Source organism: Haliaeetus leucocephalus, unplaced genomic scaffold (genome assembly GCF_000737465.1).
Source record: "Haliaeetus leucocephalus isolate CR32 unplaced genomic scaffold, Haliaeetus_leucocephalus-4.0 Scaffold351, whole genome shotgun sequence".
In the NCBI taxonomy this organism is placed as follows: Eukaryota; Metazoa; Chordata; class Aves; order Accipitriformes; family Accipitridae; genus Haliaeetus; species Haliaeetus leucocephalus.
Window position 1 is genome coordinate 5,288,129 of NW_010972787.1, and position 21,384 is coordinate 5,309,512.

Below are 21,384 nucleotides of genomic sequence, written 5' to 3' on the forward strand. Positions count from 1 at the left end.
GCTTAGTTGCTGGCTGGGGTTAAACCACGACACCCAGCCAAAACCAGCACATACAGATATGCTATTCTTGGAATGTTCAGGATCTGAATGCTGTGTGTACCACTTGAAATGTTTCTGTAACACTGTCAGTGAAGGGTACAGAAGAGAGTGTTGAAAGTAAGTGGGAGTGGACTTGAAGCTTAAGAATTGGTGGGGATCAGAGAAATAATTATGATTTAGATTAATTGCAAGGAGGATTGTGTTTAGATGTGAAAATCAATATAGCTCTTTCACTTACATTCCTGACTTGCATTGGAGATGTAGGAAAACTTAGAATATAGTTTCCAGACACTGCAGTATACGTCAGTCACCCAGTACTGACCTCAGGTTGTAGATGTGTTTTTTGCAGTGAGCCTCCCCAGCTTTATGTGATAACAGAGGAGAAAAAGCCCTACTTTTTTTTTTCTTTAAACTACACCATTCATCATTGTTTTTGAAGGAAGAAGTAACTTTACCTGTTGCTTTTCTCAGTCACTTCAGACTGAGAAATCTAAATGTAAACCCCCTCAATTTCAGACTTGCAGAAACTTGAACTCTTGTTGTCTTTTTACAGGCCCAGCGTCTCCCATTTCTTCACAGCTCAAACATAGCACTGGATACTCTGAGGGGAAATGATGAATGCATCGGTTTTGAGGATATCCTTAATGGTAAATACATTCTGTTTTGAATGTTATGGGAACATTTAAAAGTAATATTTGGGAACTGCGAAGTTCTTTGCCTCTACGGAATAAGAGAATTAAACGCACAAAATACAAAGAAAAAATTGAATTCCTGAAGGCAAAGAAGCACTAGGGGAAGGAGAAATAAATGTTGTTCAGCTGCTATTTGTGCAGAAATTATTCTGAAATATTGAGTAAGGCAGTATTTGCTTGTAGGCTGGGTTTCTAAAGGAGTAGAAGATTATGCACTTAGATTGTATGCCTGTTTCCCCAGAAACCTTTGAACTACTTGTACAGATTTTGACAGGTGGAGGTTACAAAGATGCAAAGTTTTTTTAAGTTCTATACTTAAAAAGAAAGAAAGTCTAGAGGAGAGATACTGAACTAATGAACCAGAGATGTGGCAGGGGGAAGGGTCCCTCAAATTAACTCACCAGTTTGCAGTTGTGTGGTGGGCTACTGACTGACAGTTAGTATGTGTGGAATAGAATAAACCTGGAAAAATAGTTTGAAAAAAATTATTTCTTTCTAGCTGGTAGTTAAGGACATGGAAGGCGGCAGAGGGTATTTTGAGGTGGGATTGGAGAATGGAAGGACCCAGGGAGGTAGGAAACTGGAAATAATGGAGGAGTAAGTGGGATTCTAGAGGCATGAGGTACATCTGGGATTATTTTCTGGGATGGATTTACAGGGAGCAAGGGAAGGAATCTTAGGTTATTGTGATTCAGGGGGTAGAGCAATGTCAAACATGATTTATAGGAATTTGGTTATTTACCATTGCTCACAACAAGCTGTTACATATTATAGAGTGCTGAGGAGTGAGTATGTAAAAGTGGTTTTGGTTAAGTTTCTATTTATCAGCTGGGGCTAGATTAGATAATTTTGGTGTCTCTGGAGGAATCAAAGGCATTAATATGCCTTATTTATGGAAGGAAAACACTCCAATACACCCATCAAGAAAGGTCTGTTTCTTCCAAAGTGCAGTCACAACCTTCTTTCTGGCCTTGATTTTTTTCTTTATTTTTAATTTTTATTTTTTGTATGGAAATGAAGTTCATACTGTCAGTATTGGTATCTCTTGTGTGCTCTGCACATTCCTTGATTAACCTTTGAGTACAGTGGTTAACATCAACCATACTTTTACAGAATGGAGGAATCTCAGAGAGATTTAAGGGCATAGAAAGTCTGTGAAACTAGGCGGTTAGGTGGAGAAGAGAAACCATGAATATGTCCCAACTAACAGAAGGGAGGAGCATGAGCTCCTATTGTGCAGAGAAGTTGCATTGGAAAGAGATGTGGGGCACCGATGGGGAAAAGAGCTTCAGTCAGACTTGAGTTTTCTTAAACACAAAACTCAACCAGCCTTAAGATTCGGGCTGTAGGAGACTGTGCTTATGTAGAACTGATGGTTTTACTTGAAGTGTGTGTGGGGGGGGTGTCCTTATGAAACACTGTTCCACTGTAGATGTATTTGTTATCTCATCATTGCTTTGGATAGAGACTTAGGAGTTACAGACCTGCACTGTGCAACACTGTCAAAAATCAGTCAAGTAACTGTTGCACTAAGCATTAGAATGGAAGAAAAAAAAAAGGTCATGTTCATAGTTACTGTTGGTCTCTGTAGCTTCATAAAAGCCTCATGCTGTCAACTTTTTTTTTGCAGATCCTTCACAGAGTGAGGTTATGGGAGAACCACACATGATGATGGAATACAAGCTTGGTTTATTGTAACAAAACGTACTCTGCAAGAATGTTTTGTGCGTGTCTTTATACTGCAGATTTAAATACATGATACTAAATTGACACTCACAGTGTTAAGCAGTCCTATAGTTATCATTTGCCTTCCTTGATGACAAGGCGCATTAAATGTTTAAAGTCTAAATTGTTCTGTGCTTGTTGTCAATTACATAAATGTCTTGTAACTAGGTAGTTTAAATAATGTCTCTTCATACACTGCTCAGGACAGTAGCTTCTTAACTATGGAAATGCTATATATGTATACAAGAAATCCAAAAATACCCATGCATTTTAAAACTGATTACTGTAGGTAAATGCATTTAATGGATGTTCTTGCAGAGGAACTTTTTAAGGGGGAAAAGAAGGTATTTTCCATTGAGTAACTCTTTGTTCATGAAAATTTCCATACACTTTTTAAACTATTGAATAAAGGTTTGCTATAAATGCTGCTGCGTTCCAAAATATATTTAATCATAAATCAAGAATCTCTTATCCACAACACAAACAGTGTTGTTCCTTTTTCTTGCAATATCTTTGAAGATCTTTAACTTCTACACTGCCACTGGAATCCTGCTACATACATTTTATCCCCCCCCCGTTGACAGTTGTTCATGAGTGAGCCATTAAGCTTTTGTGTAGAATTGGAAGTATTGCTGTAAGAAGGCAGTTAAAGGTCTGGATTTTTTTCATCTGTGTCCCTGAGAGGATATTCTGGTTTCTGGAAGTAGAAGCAAGTTCCACTTGGAGTTTAAAGAAGTGCTTTAAAATCCATGTGGGAACGTAATCCAAAAGAGCATTCCTAGATCTAGGTATTTAAGTATTCAGAAGGAATGCAGTGCCTAATTAGGATAGTACCGAATAAAGCTGCTGCAGTGAGAACATGAAGATACAGCGGTACTACATGACAAATACAGAAATAATGTTTTGTGGGTTTACCAAAACCAGATCTTAATTAAGGGAGAATGAGACCTATACTTAAATACACCTTTTAAAGGAGCAGGCCAATGAAAGGTTTTTTTGTTCGCTTAAGCGGGGCAGGGGTGTGTGTGTTATTAAATTCAGGGTTATAACAACTATTTCCTGATTTCATACATGTGCATGTATCACATATAAACCCTGCAAGGCAGCTAGTATGATGTGGTGTATCAAGAGGAAAAAAATGTCTGTGGTTCAAAAGATGTCATCTCTTGTCATATGTGGAGAGCCTGAAACAGTATTTCTAAGCCAGGAACTGTCTTTATTCAGCAGGTTTGAATGACTTGTTTAAACTGCTAAGTGCGCTTAGTGTTCTGTTGTAGATAATTTTAGCAGAAATATTGCTGTAAACCTCTTTTCACAATCCCAAACATCTCTTGTGCTTTTCAGTGTGCTTAAAGCTGCCCCAAACTCCCTATCCACGTAGACAAAAGCTTCTAGCTTCTGTCCTGTAAATTTTACAGTGCTTTTATGTGCATCTCTTGCAAAACATTGCAGCAAATTAAAAACATTGAGATGGCACAGTACGAGACACTTTACTGGTGGTTTGTTTTTATATTTAAACTTGTTTCATTTAAAGAGTGAAGCTTCTAAAATTGTTTTTCACTTGAGAGTTGCAGAGATTAGAGGCTTGTGCTATGAAATATAACCTCTTTCCTTCGTATTTTTTGCCTTAGTGAAGTTATACATAGGACAAATCAAATGTGCAAGCGTAGACCTAAACACTATTTTGTTTTCCATAGCTGTCCTGGTCTTGCTTTGAGCTGATATACTTTACTAAACATCAGAATTGACTGCTATTTTATAATTGACAAGTTTCTTGGCAGTTTTGCATAAAGCAAAAGTAAACTATTGCTATAAAGCAAGGTTAGAGTTCAGTAGGCTTTATGTTGCTTTAGGCTCAGGCCAGGAGGGCTGAGGGATTACTTTGCCAGGTCTGGGACAAATTAAGGAATGGGCATGGATTTTTAAGAGGATTTTCAGGTCTGCCTTCCTACTAGCCCTGTTCCAGAAAACAGGGAGCCATCCCACAGTTCTACACAGTTACTGGTACCTTACAGCTCCCTGCCTCAGTGTATCTAGCTAGTTGGCCTTTCCTGGTGTTAGTTGAAAGATGGATGCTATTGTATCTGAGCAAAACTACATTAAGACAAGTAACTTAGTACACTTTGTCATCAGTGCAGTGAAGACTGGACACAGATGAGGAGGCTGGATGCAATTTCTAGGTGGTTTTGTTCAACAATTAGTATACTTTATTACAAACTTGGGTGAGGTCAAGCCATATTCAAAGCAAGGAAGTTGTATTGTTCGTTATGTCTGTAAGGAAGCTGATCTTAGGGGTTAGCCAGGCTGGAAAGCAAATGGTATGGCCTGTGCAAGAATTTATGCGGTTAATAAAGTAATGGGAGTCGAACAGGACTGAGGCAAAGAGGTTTTGAGATAAAAAGGAAGGGTGACACTTATGTGGTGTTGCAGTGGGTTGGGGTGGGGACTGGTCTTCCTGGCCCAGCCCCTTCTCCCTGTTTCTACAAGCCCCCTGGCAAGTAGCAACCCACGGAGGTGAGCCAAGTGAGGTGTGCTGGCAAGTGGAGCTGGGACAGAGCCAGCCTTGGTCTCACGTTGGACCCAACCTGGGCGAGGGGAGGAAGGCACTTATGGATCTGCTGGTCTAATAGGTGCAACACAAGCCCCCACCGTGCTGACTTCTTGCAAGCAGCAGTGTTGTCCCTGCTCTGCAATTCCCCACCTCCTCTTGGTGCTGATGTTCTGGGCAGCAATCTTTCCTCTCCCCAAGCGCAGGAGGGGGGCAAAAGCACATCTACCTGCACTGCTGTTTGTTTGTTATGACCACAAAAAATAGATGATACCATAGTGCTGCTGCTTCCGTTTACATAAACGGTCCTCCACCAGTAATCCTGTTGGCCATTTGTCAAAAAACAAGGCAAGAACTTCAACATAGAGTTTAAAAAAACAAACTTCATTATTAGTTTCTGTCAAAATAATTTGCATTTATATACAAATAGAGCAACTATTATAAACTTTGAAGATTTTCATTTGATAATGTGAAGCATATTAGTACCTGGTTTCCTCAGCTTGCACCGTGCTAGGCACTTTAAAAAGATAGTTCATATCCTTCATGTGTTTTGACCTAAACTTACAGCCAGTTCTAAATGCTGCATCTACCAGAAATCATTTGTAAACAGCAAGTACTTTGTACAGCAAAATCAAACCACAACAAAGCCATTCCTGAAGGTTACGTGCTTGTTCTCGTTTGGACCGACACAACGCCACTGCAGAACTGGCTTGCTTTGTTGCCGCCTTACAAGTGCCAGCAGATGTGTGCATTGAAGGGAAAGCGAAGGCACACACCCCTTCTTCATTTGCTTTACATTTTCCAGGCAGTTTTGTGCGAAATAGTTAATTTCATAAAGCCTTACATAACTGCATAATCAAGAGGCAAGGAGGACAATGTAATCTTTGTGCTGAAATCCTTTACATCAGTGTTTTCTTAATCTCTCTACAAACACTCATTATTTTGTGGACCCACTGATTATTGTAAAACTGCTCGCTTCTCCAACAAGTTGGCAGCAACTTGGGCACCTCAAGGGAGGAGAGTTAAGCGCTTTTATTTACTGGCCAGTGTCTAAACTAGCTGGGAAAAGGTAATGATCTTTAATTGTCAAAATCAGCCTTGGTAGTTCAGGACAGAAGTGTAAGAGCTGGCTATAGTTACTAGCTGTGTAAATATTCATTGCCCCTGTCCTGGATAAACAGCACTGTTTCCACCAGTGACAGTCTCCTGGGTAGGGTAAACTCTCCTTTACCTTATTTGAACCCTCTTTCAAACTTCTTGGTGATCATGATATATAGCTTGGAAACAATGCTGTCATTCAAACAATAGTATCATGATGTAGTACTAATTTTTTTGGTGGAGTGCCACTGAGAAGCTCTGAAGAGTACTCTGTTCATGTGATGGATATTAATTGCTGTAAGCAGAGAATTTTATACAGCATATACTATGTCCGTCTTTATTTTTATCCTATGCAGTGTGCATGTGAAGTCAGTTCCCATATTGTAGTTGCTTTCCTAGAGTCTTCCGTCTGTAAATGTCAACCACTTTATTTTGATTTCTCTACCTAATCTGTTCTGGGGGAAGAGAGTCAGGTACAACCTACCTGTACTTTCAGGGATCAGAACAGTATTGACTGTCAAACTTCCTCTGAAAAAAACACATGGAAGTGGTCCTTAACGTGGTGTTATCTTTACACTTCTGCTGTGCTGTGCATTCCAGAAGCTAATACTCTGGATAATTTCTACTTAAAGATCTCAAGCAAAAAGGTAAAGAGTCAATGTAGAAACTGATTTCTAAGTTTGGCAGCGTCACCAGTTTGCACTGTGGCCCTGGGCAAGTCACTTGTCCTCTCTGTTAATTTCTCTCTCTGTGCAACAGGGAGGATAATATCTATTATGGAAGGAGGTTCTTAACAGCATTTGTAAAGTGCTTTGAAGATGAGAAGTGCTGTTCAAGTGCTTATAAATTATGCTGCATTCACTGCAAGATGATCAGATGCATGATTCAGATTTGGTCACCTCATTTCAGTGTTGTTAAAAAACAATCAAAGACCCACTGAAAAGAAATGCTATTACAGCCTTTAACTAGAAGAAACATTTAAGCTCAGTACAGCCAACTTAACTACAAAACAAGTATCTATGGGACAAAAAATAGAGGTGTCTATCTGCAGTCCCTAATATATGGAAAACAATAAAAATAAATGTGCAATGTGGCCTCTGCAAAATGTAGGCATAGGCATAACTTCACACTCTGCAAGCTGGAAATTTTCTAAGTATGACAGTTCTGTGTGAAAATCCCTTTTAAGAACTAAGTCACAGGCAAGGTCCACACATCATACATTAAACTTACTTATACAAACGGTCTCTGCTAACTGCAGAGCAGTAAGTCTACTTAAAGCAGGTGCAAGTACTGCCTCCAGTTTAGTTGCTTTCTGAAAAAACTACCATTTAGTTTAGTAATTTTAGACAGCTTTGGGGTCTTCACCATTAAGACAGGCCTTCTAAGATGTACACAGTGGACCGCATCCTCAGCTGGCATGAGCTCCACTGGCTTCAGTGGAATTGCCAGCACCCTCTGAGTTGATAAGCTTATCTCTGTCGCCCTGCTTAGAATGATACAAGATGTATCACAATACACAGCTGACATTCTCAAACTTGAGAAAGGGTATCATCCTATCTTATTTTTTTCTTCATGCTGAAAGCAGCATTAAAATCTCCATTGCCAGCCTATTTGCATAGTGAAGTATAAGAGCTAGCTTTATTCATGTGCTAAATAAGAGACTGGATAAAGAGTGCTACCAATTTAGTGCTTATTGCTGCAGGGCCACTTTGAGATTGCATCTGCAACTGTTGTGTTATCTCTATGGTCTCTGTATGACATAATGGTCTCTGCCACTGCATGTCAGGTTAGAAAACCCAGGTAGGTGAATCCTTTGTTCAACTGTCAGTGCTCTCTATGCTGGATACTTCTTCAGGTACAAGCAGAGCCAAGTCCTCCCCATTCCAGCTTGTGCACAGAAGCCAGCTGTAAGACACAGATAAGACGGGTATCTTTAGCTGAGATAGTTACGTATAGCATGCTGATTCAGCACCAACAAACACATCCGCTAGCTCTGTTACAGCCATCTTCTGTGGCACAAAGCTGTCGACTGGTCTCAAATAGTAACACTGCATGACACTCTAAAAGGTTTTAGAGAAAGCTTGTTCCAAGGGTGGGATATCCGGGACGCTAATGACAGAAGGAAAAGAAAAATTACTTCCAGAAATTTATGGTGATGATGGACTACAGTCCTGATTGTAGGATAGACTAATTGATGGTAAATATCTGTTGCCTTTTGCAGAGGGTAGAGTGCTTTTTTAACAGAAACTTTCTCTGCCATACAGCAGTGAACTAAACTAAAACTAATATTCAATAAACCACAAGTATTTACTGGGCCTTTGTTAATCTAACTGAATTCCTCACTTTTTTATTACTTTACTGAAAAGTATTCTCCACGCTCAGCACAAGACCTATTTGCTTCAATTCCCTCAGGTCTGAGACCCATCACTACCTTAGTCTTAAGTTATGACTAGTGCAGCTTCTCTGAATAGACTGTGTAAAACACTGTAGTCAGGCATGCACAGACTTGAAATTATGTGAAATGTTATATATCTACAGCATTATCACTGCCTATCTAAAACTTAAAATGCAGCTGATACAGAGATAAAAGGTGACTGAGGTAAAGTCTAAGCATTAGAAAAAAGATAGAAGTCTCCAGCAAGACTACCACCCTCTTCAGAAAAACAGCTTCTCCTCCCCCCGAATTTAAATGTTTCTAATAAAAAGTGATCCTTCTGTCATTTAGATCGATGTTCCAGCACCCTAAAAACCCACAATTTATATTGGAAATAATGTAAAGTAAACTTTGCTTTTGTGAATAGTCATGAGTAATGACCTTTCACTGTCAGTATTACTAGGTGGTCACTAGATATGATTAGATGCAAATGCTACAGATGCATATTTTTTAAACATGTCTAGAGGTTTATTCATATGGGGCTTAAAGTTAGTGCAGATCTTTTACAGATTTTGATGGTACTGGGTCAAAAGGTACACATGACCATAGGCTGGGACAGATAATTTTCCATTAAATTCACTGCATGATTGGTGATGTTTACAACCCTCATTAGCATCTAGAAGAGCTCAGACTGCAAAACTAAGCTCATGCCTTTCAAGTGATCTGCTACTTTTGTACTTTGTCAAAGGCTTTCCTCAGGGACATGTGGAAAGGTCTCAAACCAAGGGAAGGCACAGACACTTGCAGTCAAGGGTATGGTGTATCCCACTACTAGTACATTCAGGGCAGATTTCAGTTTGGGGGAATTAGATGACAAGTTCATGGCACGGGGCTAAGGGGAGGTAGCTGGATCAGGGCCAGAATGGGAAATCTCCAGCAAAGGTGTAGGGGGGTAGGTGTTGAAGAGAGAAGAAATGTAAAACTAGAGCTACTAGAGCACACTAGAAAGTACTCAAGTTTGAGAACTACTGCACTAAACCATTCAGCTTCAACTCATATCAAAACAGAAATTACTGGCAAAGCAGTCAGAAGCATCCTCCTGATCTGTACTTACCATAGCACAGCCAGCGGAATTAGACAAAGGCCTGCTGATAGGAGGAAGCTAAAGCCTGAAAACCATGCAACAGTAGCTGCATAGAGAATATTAAAAACTGAAAGTGAAATAGTGCCGGTCACAACTTCTAAACAGGCAATACAAGCAAACACAGCACCTGCCAAAAACAAATGGATAAATTACAAACAAAACAAAATAAAACCAAAACGCCTTCAAAGTACTGAAGTTTTAAAATTTGTTTTGAAAGATCTATCTATCTATCTACAGTTTTTAGCAGGTATGCAATTAACAAGCACACAAGTATCGTATGTCATTGCTATGGAATTGTCTTTCTGCAAAAGACTCAGTTTTTAAATGAAATAAAACAAAAAAAAACATTTTGCTGATGGAAACTATTTTTCCTTGCTACTGTTCTGTCACTGTACCTATTTTCTTGAATCTGCTTATCACATGAAGTTCAAACTGTTCATCCTCAATAACCAAGTTCTGCACATCTCCATTCTTTACCCCTTCCAATTCTCCTCTCGATTATCAGTCTTCCTTTTCTTGTTTCTTCCTTCTCTAATCTTCACTCTTACATGTGGAAAAGGCTCTGATCCAACAAAGACTGCTGGTTCAGCACATAACCATCTCCTTCCCATTTTTGAAAGAAAAGAAACAACATTTTTTGCACTGAACTACCCATTGGGGTGGCAGTCTATCCCATCACTGTCTTGTTGAACACATTTTCCCAAGCCGCATTCATATTCATGGGACCATAAACAAAATCACAATAGGTTAGCAGAAAAGGATGACTAGAGGCAACCTGATTCCTGCATCAAACTACTCAAGTAGCCAAACCCTGAAGAATGCCAAGAAACTGCAAGAACAGAGGTGTATGTTAGCATAGTTTAGTACAAAGAGATCTTTGGTTTAGTGTATAAATAATGTCTTTAAAAAAATAAAGCCAAACAACTCAGGAGAATGCTTCTAGAAAGTATATGCTCCCCAATAGCAAAATATGGGATACTAGAGCCACATTTTGAGGCGTGACATGCTTTTTTCTGTGTTCCATAAGGAAAGGACTTTCAGAAGTAGTTATCTTATATCTTTTGGGACATGTTTAAGTACCCATGAAGCCAGGTACATAGCTCAAGATCCAAGTCTAATTGTTTTCAAGTGCTTTGAAGGTTGACCACCTACTGCTTACCTTTCTAAATTATTAAGTGTGACATTGACTAAATAACAGAAATAGATCTTTCTCTGCATCTCATCATCTTGTGAATGTAGACGCACTTCTGAAATCACATCTGTATAGAACCTGAGCATTCCTCTGCTTTAAGTTCCCCATGGTTTTTATTTATAGAGCAGATCTCCTTTGAAGGTTGAAACTTGCAGTAGTTTTTAAACACAATGTTTTTTATATTAAATTCAGAATAAAAACCATTAATATCAATCATGACACAGGGCCATATTATATGGAACTTGAAAGAAAAGCAGTCTTAAAATACCAATACATATCTGTTTGTTTAAAAGTAATCTTGGTGCATCTCTGTTCTGACATATCATATTATTGTATTGTTTAAAAACAAATTCTACTCACCCTGTTCACCAGTGAGAACCACTTTTGACAGCATGGATCGGAGAACAGGAATAGGCATAAAGCAGAGCAAAGATGGCACTCTTACTGTGAAGCAAGGAATCAGTCATGAGACACTGAAGTAATAAAAATCCAGGGTTTTACAAATACATTGCAAATGAATTAGTCATATACTTTTGAATGCTCAGTTCCCCATATAGTAAAAGGCAATAGAAAAGTCAAACTAGAAGCACACTGAGACACAATTATCTAAGCACAGAGAAATTAATAAATCCAATATATCTGTATGGCACTAAAACCAAATAATAAGCAAGTAATTCTGTCCTCTGTCCACACACTTCATCTTTTAATTAACGCCTACATCAGTCTGACCAACCTTGTGTACTTTACCTCTCCATGGCCCTTTCAAGATGCTATGTCCACTACCTACCAACTGCACTCACTACAGATAACATAGCAGTATTTTCATATATATTGTTGACCATGGAACAATTGATTCAGAACTCACCTAAAAACATGAGCAGGGTAGTTTTAGCGAAGGCAGCCATGACCATTCCTCCAATGTAAGAAAATATCCCGATAAAGACAATATAAATGTCTTTGAGACATTTAGAAAATAAGTAAACTCCTAAAAAACTGGTCAGAGAAACAGAAGTGAATGCAGCTGCTCCATATCCAATGTATACTTCATTCCAGCAGAGTGGCTCATCCAGTTCATACAGTGTAAAAAGCGAACTCCCACCAACCATAGTAAACAAATAAGTCATAAATATAAAAAGTAACACAATTATCAAAATTCTCTTTTTATAAGGGGCAGTTTTAAAAAGCATGTACACGCCACAAAATGTCTCTCTAAGAAGTTCTTTACAGGATACTGGTGCCTCATGCTGGAATTCAGACACGCCTACTGTATCTTCCAGAAAAAATATAATATAGATAATATTAATGACATGAAGCAGAGATGCTGTCACAAATGTCCATGTAAAGCCTATTCCTCTTAGAAAGTAGCCAGATGACAGCCCTGCCAATCCAGATACAACTCCAAAAATCAAATCCACCACAGCTATTCGTGTTGTTTTCTGCTTCTCATCGTGACACACATCTGCTATAAAAGCAAAGCCTCCTCCAAGGAAAGTTGCCATACTCCCAAACAGTCCAGTAACAAATGCAACCGCAAATAGGATAGAGAGGGACAAGGAAAAATACGCTATTACAGTGAGGCAAATATCAGCAATCAAAGCTCCCGTTGATGGTAAAACTAAAGACCTTTTGCGTCCCTGGCGATCCCCATTAGCTACAATGACAAAGGCAACTATAAGGCTGGGAACTGCCCCAGTTAAGTCCAACTGCATATTAAAAATAGAGGCTTTTTCTTGAACTTCCTGCAAAGAGAAAAGAAAAATAATTGTAGATACTATAATACATTGTAAAAAAAAAAAAATACATAATCTATGTTAATAGATTAGTATGTAATATAATGTATAGCACAGGGCATGTTTATAGATTATAAATTCTATTATTATAAAACATGATGATACATTATCATTTTATAAGATTATATGAAATTATATTACGCTATAATAAAATACATTACTGTATGTTTATAAGAATGCATTATATTACAGTAATCACTAATGCAAAGGGATTGCATATTCAAAGACTCGCACTTTTGTAATTTTAACTTTCATATTCCTCAAACATCCTCTGTTACATTTTAAGCCAGAACTTACTTCTTAAAATACAGTCTTACTAGTACTCTTGACAGAGAAGTTTCAATGGAGACAAGAGAACACTTCTTTTGAACATACATTTACAAGAGCTGGTGCTTATACTCTAAGTATCTCCTTCAGTACAGTGTATGGCAAAAGGACACTGGGCCTATTTTAATCTCTTGGAAATCAGTAGTAAAACAGTCTTCCATTGAGGAAGGCACCCTATGCTCCCTACTCACAGGAGATCATATTTCCTCCCAAATAATCCTACTGAGAGGGTTACAAGAAACAACTCACTGACTAGCACATTGTGCAAGTAAACAGATCAGTATTTGCTCTGACATCCCAATGTACAATGTTAATAATAATAATAACAATAAAAATGTGAAACACAGCATTAAAAATTATACTGACTCACAGATATGTGAACTAACTGATTTTTAAAACACTGGAAAGCTCCGAGTTCAGAAACTGCCCAAATCAGTGATGTCTCCATAGATACACTACAGCAGGTACTCACATAAGGAGCAGCAGCTAACGCTACAATAAACTGTAAACACCCATTATGGGAAAAATTTCTGAGTTCTTTTTAACAGAAGCATAAAAATCAAATGTAGCTGAAAAACAACAGTCAGGTTAATAGAACATGAATGGCTGTGGAAAAAAAGAACTAAAGAAAAGCCAATTAAAAAAAAAGACTATCTTGTTATGAAGCCAGCTGCTAAATGACAGTCAACAAGCTAATTCAGATTTTGCATTTAATATATTGATGCAGGCTAGACAGACAGCAGCCGCGACAGCCTTTTCAAAGACAACCACCTGATCAGACAGGAGAGCAGCAGGGGAAAAGGAAATAACTTCATTCAACCCTTTATAAGATAAACTTTCAGATGCAGAGACTAAAGTCACACTGAAAGTTCTCTTCAAGTTTTCTGAGGTATCACACTGACTTGGGCAGGGGTTGCACTCTTCAATCAGTAGCAGGCACAGCTGTGTAAGTCTTCCCAAGCCATTCTCAGCCTATATTCAAGCCATCTATAATCCACGTTTCAGGTGTTTCCTCTGTAGCGAACATAATCCCCACTGAGTAGTATCCAAAAGATGAAAAAACCCTAGAATTTCCAGGAATGTACTCTGGGCAATTTTAAAAGCTGCTGAATGCTTTATAAATTCATGTTTATACTTACAGGCAAAGACCATGAGTTTCTAGTTCAATCTCTTCCTTTGTTTACAAGATAGCAAGTTTTATTGCAAGAGGAAAATTCAACTGATCCTGAGGCCCTCAAGGAAAGCCCTCAAGATCCCCAGCACTCTGGAGTCTTTTCTCTCTTCCCTTGTGGTGTCTGACTACCTTAGGATTCATGATGTCCTGTCCAGTGGCCAGCACTGTTGTCACCCTGGAAGGGTCAAAACCATGAAGACTGAACAAACTGAGATGGAAAATTACATTCTGACCTTTAACTCCTCCCCTGCTGACAAAGAGAACTCTATGTAGTTGCAGGCATTGCTTCTTTGCTGGGATTATCATGTTCAAAGACATGAGCATCAAAGAAATTCTAATACATTAGAAATAAAACTAAATGTTATTATACATCATCTTAACCCACATTAACCATACAATATAAATATTACTGCCAAACCATAATGAAGTGTAAAACTGAAGGAATAAAACAGCAAAGACTTGCGTTTCATTGTTCTGGAAGTAGTTGCGCAACATAAAGAACACAGCTACACATCCAGATACCGCAAATAACCATAACCTTGCTGACATAAATGACTTGCTATCTACTGACAAGAAGACTAAAAGACAGAAGTACAGGAAAACTCCATTTAGAGTGTAAGGCACTCAACTGCCTACTTTATGTTTTTATAAAGTCAAGGGAAAGGAACATAGAAAATGATAGGTCAAACCTTAAGCTGCTTTAAAATCATGTAACTCTATTAAATAATCAGTGGAACTACATACATTTGAAGAGAAAGGTCTAGTTTTTTAATCTGCAAATTCACTCTACTCTGAAAAAATACTCATGGTGGACACAAAGAGTTCTTAAAATCACAGATTTAAAAATTAGAAGAATGACAATGAAGCAGCAATTCACTTACATAAGGATTAAATTAAGAGAGAAGTGTAGCGCCTGAGGCTGAACAACATACAGGACATGATAAACTGACGGGCTCATAACATTAAAAAATATTATTGAGTAGCAAAGGAAAATGCATGGATTGGATAATATATAACCTGGATAATAAATAATGTTTAATGATTAACAATATAGCTCTTTCTGAGCTAAAAAACCCCCATTATCCAAGTCAGTGATTGGAATGCTTCAGCTTGTATTCAAATTACCTTTGAACTCATTTCATTATAAAATGACTAATTTCCTTCAAATTGTAAGAAATAATTAATCTAAATGCTGCAAAGACTATCTATATTCTACTTTTTTTGCAGGCTCCAAGTGATTTTTGCCTTCAATTTCCTTGTACATTTTGCTTTCAAACAGGTGAGATTAGTATAAAGCTTCTCCATTCTCAGAATGGAAGGACTTAATCAACTATTCAACTAAATCAACTATTAACGGAGGCATTCTTCTAAAAGTTAATGCCAAACAGGGCCTGTTGGAACACTCCTGACAGGAGGGGGGGGGTTATTTATTTATTTTTTACAATAATTTGTAACAAATTTTGTTACACACATTTACAACATCTGTAAACATACGTCAGTTAGGATGGTCTTGGAAAACCCAGAATACCTGCTTCACATACCCTCAGCAAAGGGCTTGGGCCTGAGTTACTGGATCTACTCTTTGGCCCACACACAAGACTATTTATTACTCAGCACAGAGACTGGGTTCCACTGAAATTAATGGGTGTTTAGAGCATTTTACATTCTTATACTGTGGCAACAAGTGTGGTATCAGAATGCAAGCAAGACATCCAGACAAGAGGATAATTGTTCAAAAGCTCATGCCCTGCTGGCAATCATTGAAATGGAGGGAATGGAAATTTGGCAGGAAAGGGAAACAAGGAAGTTCTGTTGGCCATTATTCAGCTACTGTCTTGAAGGGTTTATGTTCTCAAATATCAAGCTAATAATACTTTGTAACCTTTATGCCAAACAACCTGTAATGTGTGAATTCACCACCACGAGAGACGCTATCTAAACTCCAACTGAAATTAAGCACTCTGCTTCAGTGTTTTGCAAAAAGAAATATGAAGTTTTATATCCTGACTCATAGGTGATCGCAATGTGAAAATCGGGTTGAATTTGGGGGGGGGGGTCTAGGAAATGCAAAGTGCAGAAATGTTTGTGAAATGTAGGTTTCTTGATGGGCTCTGCGATTAGAACTGTATGAACCATATGTGGTTTTCTTAGAGTTGCTCATTCTATACAACAAAATGCCCCCACATAGCACCAAACGAGGAGCTAATTCTAAAGAAAACACTTTGGGGGAGTGACGTACAAGCATTACTCAGACAATAATTGGTTATTATCTCCAAATCAATTCCAATGGGTAGCATACATTACCTTCCTCAGCTGATGGGTTAGCCCAGAAGGCATGCTGGACTACGATTCTATTGACCCTTTTTACTTTCACATCCTTTCTACTAAGACTGGCTTCTGTCACATGAGGAAGAACCTACTCCACACTAAAAATCCTAAATTATTTCTTTGATCATCTTCAATGGAAGCACGTACCATTAAAAAATTTATTTTATAAACAACAAATGAGGCAGATAAGCGCAGGTGATTAGTCTTGTGCATACACAGCACATCTGGGACGTGAGCAAAAATTTTCAAGTGCCACCTTTTCAGCAGCATAGGGGAATGCCAGCTGACTGTTTCCATGTAATATAACTCTGTCTTCCATGTAATTTACAGTCTGAGTCATCTACTCTTCTGACCCTACAGTGGTTTCATGTTCCACTTGATCCAACCTAACTGCCAGTTGTTGTTGCCAAGGATGGTTCTATTGTACCTCTTCTGGAAATGTGTTCCCTCTGCCATTCCCACGTGAGATACAGCAATCCCATGGCCACAGAGTGTGTCAGAGCAGTGCACTGCTTCAGAAAAAAACAACACTTAAAAAGCAACAAACACAAAAAAAGAGACGAGCATTCTGTTGAATGAGTGCCCCAGTCAAATCCAAACTGTAACCTCCAACTGCAGAATTGCGAGATACAACACGTGGGGGGGGGAGCCACAGGGGGAGAAGGGAATGGAAAATGGGAGTATGATCATCTCTTCTGCTGGCAGCCCATAGTTAGCTCTGCTTAAGTGTAGCATTAAAACTGCATTAGAAGAGATTCCAATCAACAACTAGCTATCCAGCATGCTGAACAATGAAAAAGTGCTAAAAAATGTAATTGACCACGGGATGCTGTCATCTTGATGTCTTTGTATTTCAGCAAGGCAGACTAGCACTCTGAATGGTAAACCATCAATTATATTTGACTGTGCAATTCTTTTTCACATTATAAAATTAGAAAAAGTTTTATTTCAATCTCCTCCCTCCTTCATTCTTGTAATTCCTCTGAAATAAATGTATTCTAAAGTAGATCCTATTCCTGAAAACTGCAGGACATTTGCTGAACTCTGCGTAGTTACAAAGAACACTAAAAGTCAGAAAGACAACTGATGGCTCATGACCACATGCAGAACCGTCACCGGCACTTCAGTGGTACCCGCTGTCACCTCAGCCCAACGCCAATTTGGGCCCAATCCTCCCAGAAGATTCCCGGCTCGCGCTAAAATCTGAATTTACCTCAGCACCTTCCCGGAGCCAAACCTTTGCCCCTAAAGCACGACAGCGACCTACAGGAGCCATGAGACAGCAGGTTACAGAACTAGGGCTCTTCCGTACGCAGAAGGTTAAGTAACGTTATATAAAAGGAGAGACAGCACCTCCTGGCTGCAAGTTTATTTACAATTATCACTTTTTCCTCCCCCCCCAAGGCCCTTACCTTCTGCTTGATGTAAGCCGGGCTGCTTTTATTCTGCTCGCAGGCACTGGCGTTGCTGTCGCTGACGAAAGTGGAGTTGTACTCCTCCTCCCACAGCCGCCGGTAGATGAACTGCTGCACCAGCGGGCTGGTCAAGGAAGACGCGAACATGTAGATGAAAATGACGGGCTCCACGCACAAAACCTTCCTCATGGTCCGGCTGTGCCCCGCGGGCGCTGCTCCCTCCCGCCCGCCCGCTCTCCTCCGCCCCAGGCCCCCGGCGGAGGTCGCGCAATGCCGGCGGGGCCTGACAGCGGGAGGCGGGACGAGGCGGGCGGCCCCGTCCCTCAGCGGGGGAGTCTCGTCGTCCCTCCCTCCCGCCCGCCCGTTCGCGTCCCGCCCAGCGCTGAGGGGACGAAGGCGGCCGCCGCCATCTCGCCCCGCTCTCCCTCAGCCCCTCGCGGCCTGGCCGGGCCGAGGAGGAGGGAAGCGGGACGAGGGGACGCGGCCTCCGCCGCGGCCTGCGGGCGGCCGTCGCCTCAGGGCGGGAGAACGGCCTCCCCCTCCCCGCGGTGTTCATACCCACACACAGTTTCTGCGGCGTTGCTGCTAGAAATCGGGACAAATCAGCAGTTTCCTGATTTCACCCGCCGAGCAGCAGCCTGCCAAACGCTCGGAGGGTTTGTTTCGGCCGGTTGCGCAAAGAGGATCTTTCCCACCGGCCTCTGGCCTCGTTTTACACCGTTTAAACCCACCTGCCCGGGGGTTGTTTCTGCTCTGTGCTGCCGTGTTTTCGGCTCTCGACTGACATGATGTAGAGGTTTTGGTATAGCTGCTCCCTTTCCACGTGCCGCTGACTTGTCAGGGTGTGTAAGAGCAACATTCGTGAGCCACCAGCTGCTCTGGGGTTGATGCCTCTCATTCCGATCGAGTCCGACGTAGCTGGTGGCCTGTCTCTGCGTTGGGACAGCTGCTGCGGCACACGCTTCGGTTCGACGAGAGAGCTCACGCTGGTGCAGATCCACGGTTGTGCTCTTCAGACGGGACCTCTGCCCACCTGGATGTACGCAACGGAGGGAGCACGCCCTGGCATCGGAGCTGTAAAACTTCGGGATGTGTTTTTCTTGCACAAACTACAGAAGCCATGGCTGCTCGATGGGTTACGGATACTGGTTTGTCTCTGCTTTGAGGTAGGGTGCTGCGGGACAGACACCGCAGTACCCCTGCTCTCTTATTTCTCTTCGGTGCGCTGTCATCTTAAGACACTGAGTAATGATTCTGGCTCCTTGCAGGTGTGGTACAAGGAGAGGTGACACAGTTGGGAGTCCCAAAGGACCTCCTTTCAGTCTTAAAGACTGCTTTTCAGCTACATATATTGCAAAAAGTCGTATTTGCTAAAAGCACATCAAAACTTCAAAGGTTGCCTGGTGTATTTTTTCTCCTAAGAAGTGTGATTTAATAACTTCATGAATATTCAGTTCCTTCATAAACTGATTTGAAACTCGATTAACTGTAACGTGGGTCATATGATCTCAAATAAGGCTTGAATTTGTTTCACTGGCATGTGACATGTCATTCAGTCCCAAATTTAGGGACAACACTGGCCTGTCATGTGTCTCTTAGCATAGGATCAGCCCAATGTAGAAGCTTGGTGGCCTTGATCATTTACTTCGGATGGTGAACTCATTTGGTCTGGCAGATAGGCCTGCTCACAGAGACACACAGACAGAGATTAAAAAAAAGGGCACCTCTGGCCTGAGATCAACTGTAGAGAGTATTGTCCTTCTCCTTGACCTATCCAGGTCCAAAGTCTGACTCACCCTGTGACAGTATTTTGTTTGTCACAAGGTAAAGCAAAAACAATCATGTGAGGGTTACACATGAACAGGCTGCTAGACGAGAGGGGCTGTTCAGGTCACTCAGCCAGCCGTTAACATTTATTTGGATGTAGCGAAGAAGGGATTTTAAGCCTGTGGGAGGTTTATGTTCCACAGAAGGATATTGTCCAGAGCCCCATTAGGTCTCTTGCTATGTCCATCTGTGCTCAAGAGCACGTCGTTCATGGTGTCTGAGTGCAGCCCAGGTTGCTGGGCAAAACTCTTTTTAGCTAGCAGTCCCTTCAGCACAGCCTTACCCACACCAAGGAGCGAAGCTCTGGCTCTGCGCTCTGGAGAGGTCCTCCACTCCTGTCCTTCCAGTAGCTGTGTTCAAGTTTGGGCTTGGTTTTGTAGAGCCAAGTGGCTCCAGCAAAGTTGTGGCCTCACCAATGCTGAAGGCAATGCTGCATCACGAGCTGGGCGCCTCTAAGCACCTGATTATCTTAGTCCAACAGTTTGAAGCCTGCTCATGAGTATCTTCTAGTGCTGACAGGTAACATATACCCCACACGCAGGTGCACTGGAACAGACTTGGCCCTCCCTTGTTCCCAGTCCCCCCCCGCAAGGGGAACTAAAAGCAATAGATGTGATTGAACTTTTAAGATCAGACTTAGCCAGGTGATGCTTATCCTTTGCAGTTAAACATTTCCAAATAACAGAATACATGGCAAACTAGCGTCCTCTCTCCCCTATCACCAATATTCACATTGGCCCAAATTTGAGTGATATGCCGGTGAACAGACTTCACGAAGGTCACAGGCCTGTAGTGGCTGCAGCTTTGCAGTTTGTATTGTTTGTTTACTGACATCCTCAATGTGTGAAGAATTGAAAGAGCATGTGTATTCATTGTGGAGGTCAGGCTTTCTGGGAGCGCTTGCTAGGTTTTCCATAAAAAAATCTTAAAAAACAAACAGATTACTGATCTTTGAAGGTGATATATTGCTTGTGTGTCAGGGCATGGAGAAAAGGTGACTTGTAATGAAGTTCAACCTTCAGGACATTAGGAGACTTTTGAGAGATCCCACCAGCACTGGTCTAAGGGCAAAGACATGTTACCTTCAGCGACAGAAATCTTCAAAGCCTCCTGCACTTCAAGGAATTATTCTTGATTTACGTGGCAAGATCTTGGCATTCAGTGATTGCTACGATTGCATTCTCAGACAACTTTGTTGCTGCAAACAAAAGAGCAATTTTTAATTTTTTGGATAGTCTGGATAGTCACATTTCTTGCTGAAAAGATGAGTAGTGCTTTAATAAATAATATTGCCATGTAAAACATGATTTTAATTGCCTTCTAAGAATTTAAGTACTTTTTAAAATTGAGGTGACTTTAATTTTCCATTTTAACAATCTACTGAGATCATGGAGAACCTTAGCCTTCTACAAATCATTTGTGGATTACAGAGTGACAGTAAGAAGTACCATATCTACTTCTATTCAACTCATGTTTTAACGGCTATCTTGATAACGATGGTTAACACAAATTAAAAAAAGAAACTAAAGAGGGAAGAGAGAAGCATACTTCCTGCAGAGAGTTGACTTTATACAAAATGCAGTTCTGCAGAAACCTTGCGTACCCTGCATCTTGCCCATGAGCATGGCCAATGGAGATACATGAAGGAAGTTCTCCAAATGCTACCGCTGGGGGAAAGGAGAATAGAATAAGCTGCATAATTCTGCAGAGG

The 21,384-nt window shown here is 40.6% G+C and overlaps 2 protein-coding genes across 6 annotated transcripts in view; one reads left to right on the forward strand and one right to left on the reverse strand.

Annotated features, from left to right (window-relative positions):
* POMP (proteasome maturation protein) overlaps positions 1-2,879 on the forward strand; it is a 9,924-nt gene extending 7,045 nt beyond the window's left edge. The window contains exons 5-6 of one of the 2 annotated variants that reach the window (XM_010572699.1): positions 593-686; positions 2,362-2,879. In XM_010572699.1, the coding sequence (XP_010571001.1) occupies positions 593-686; positions 2,362-2,429 (162 nt within the window). In that variant the 3' untranslated portion in view covers positions 2,430-2,879. Of the gene's footprint in view, positions 1-592; positions 687-1,844; positions 2,287-2,361 lie in introns of those variants that run through there. The other variant, XM_010572700.1, reaches the window with a different exon arrangement.
* SLC46A3 (solute carrier family 46, member 3) lies at positions 2,359-18,191 on the reverse strand. 4 transcript variants are annotated; one of them, XM_010572695.1, is made up of 6 exons: positions 17,844-17,932; positions 16,688-16,940; positions 11,678-12,551; positions 11,173-11,256; positions 9,591-9,747; positions 2,359-8,007 (listed from the first exon to the last, which is right to left on the reverse strand). In XM_010572695.1, the coding sequence occupies exons 2-6, from the start codon at positions 16,769-16,771 to the stop codon at positions 7,920-7,922; spliced, it is 1,287 nt and encodes a 428-aa protein (XP_010570997.1). In that variant the 5' UTR covers positions 16,772-16,940; positions 17,844-17,932; the 3' UTR covers positions 2,359-7,919. The 4 variants fall into 4 exon arrangements, with proteins under 4 accessions (XP_010570997.1, XP_010570996.1, XP_010570998.1 ...); XM_010572694.1 differs by lacking the exon at positions 16,688-16,940 and having other exon boundaries at positions 17,844-18,167; XM_010572696.1 differs by lacking the exons at positions 16,688-16,940; positions 17,844-17,932 and adding an exon at positions 16,408-16,655.
* Between the last annotated feature and the right edge of the window lie 3,193 nt (positions 18,192-21,384).

Excerpts from the sequence above, each read along its gene's own strand:
- SLC46A3 (XM_010572694.1), bottom strand. The coding sequence starts at position 18,035 with ATGAGGAAGGTTTTGTGCGTGGAGCCCGTCATTTTCATCTACATGTTC. Across the intron at positions 12,552-17,843 it reads CGGCTTACATCAAGCAGAAG|GAAGTTCAAGAAAAAGCCTC; the intron begins GTAAGGGCCTTG and ends TTCTCTTTGCAG. Across the intron at positions 9,748-11,172 it reads GGTTCTCACTGGTGAACAGG|GTGCTGTGTTTGCTTGTATT; the intron begins GTGAGTAGAATT and ends TGTTTTTGGCAG.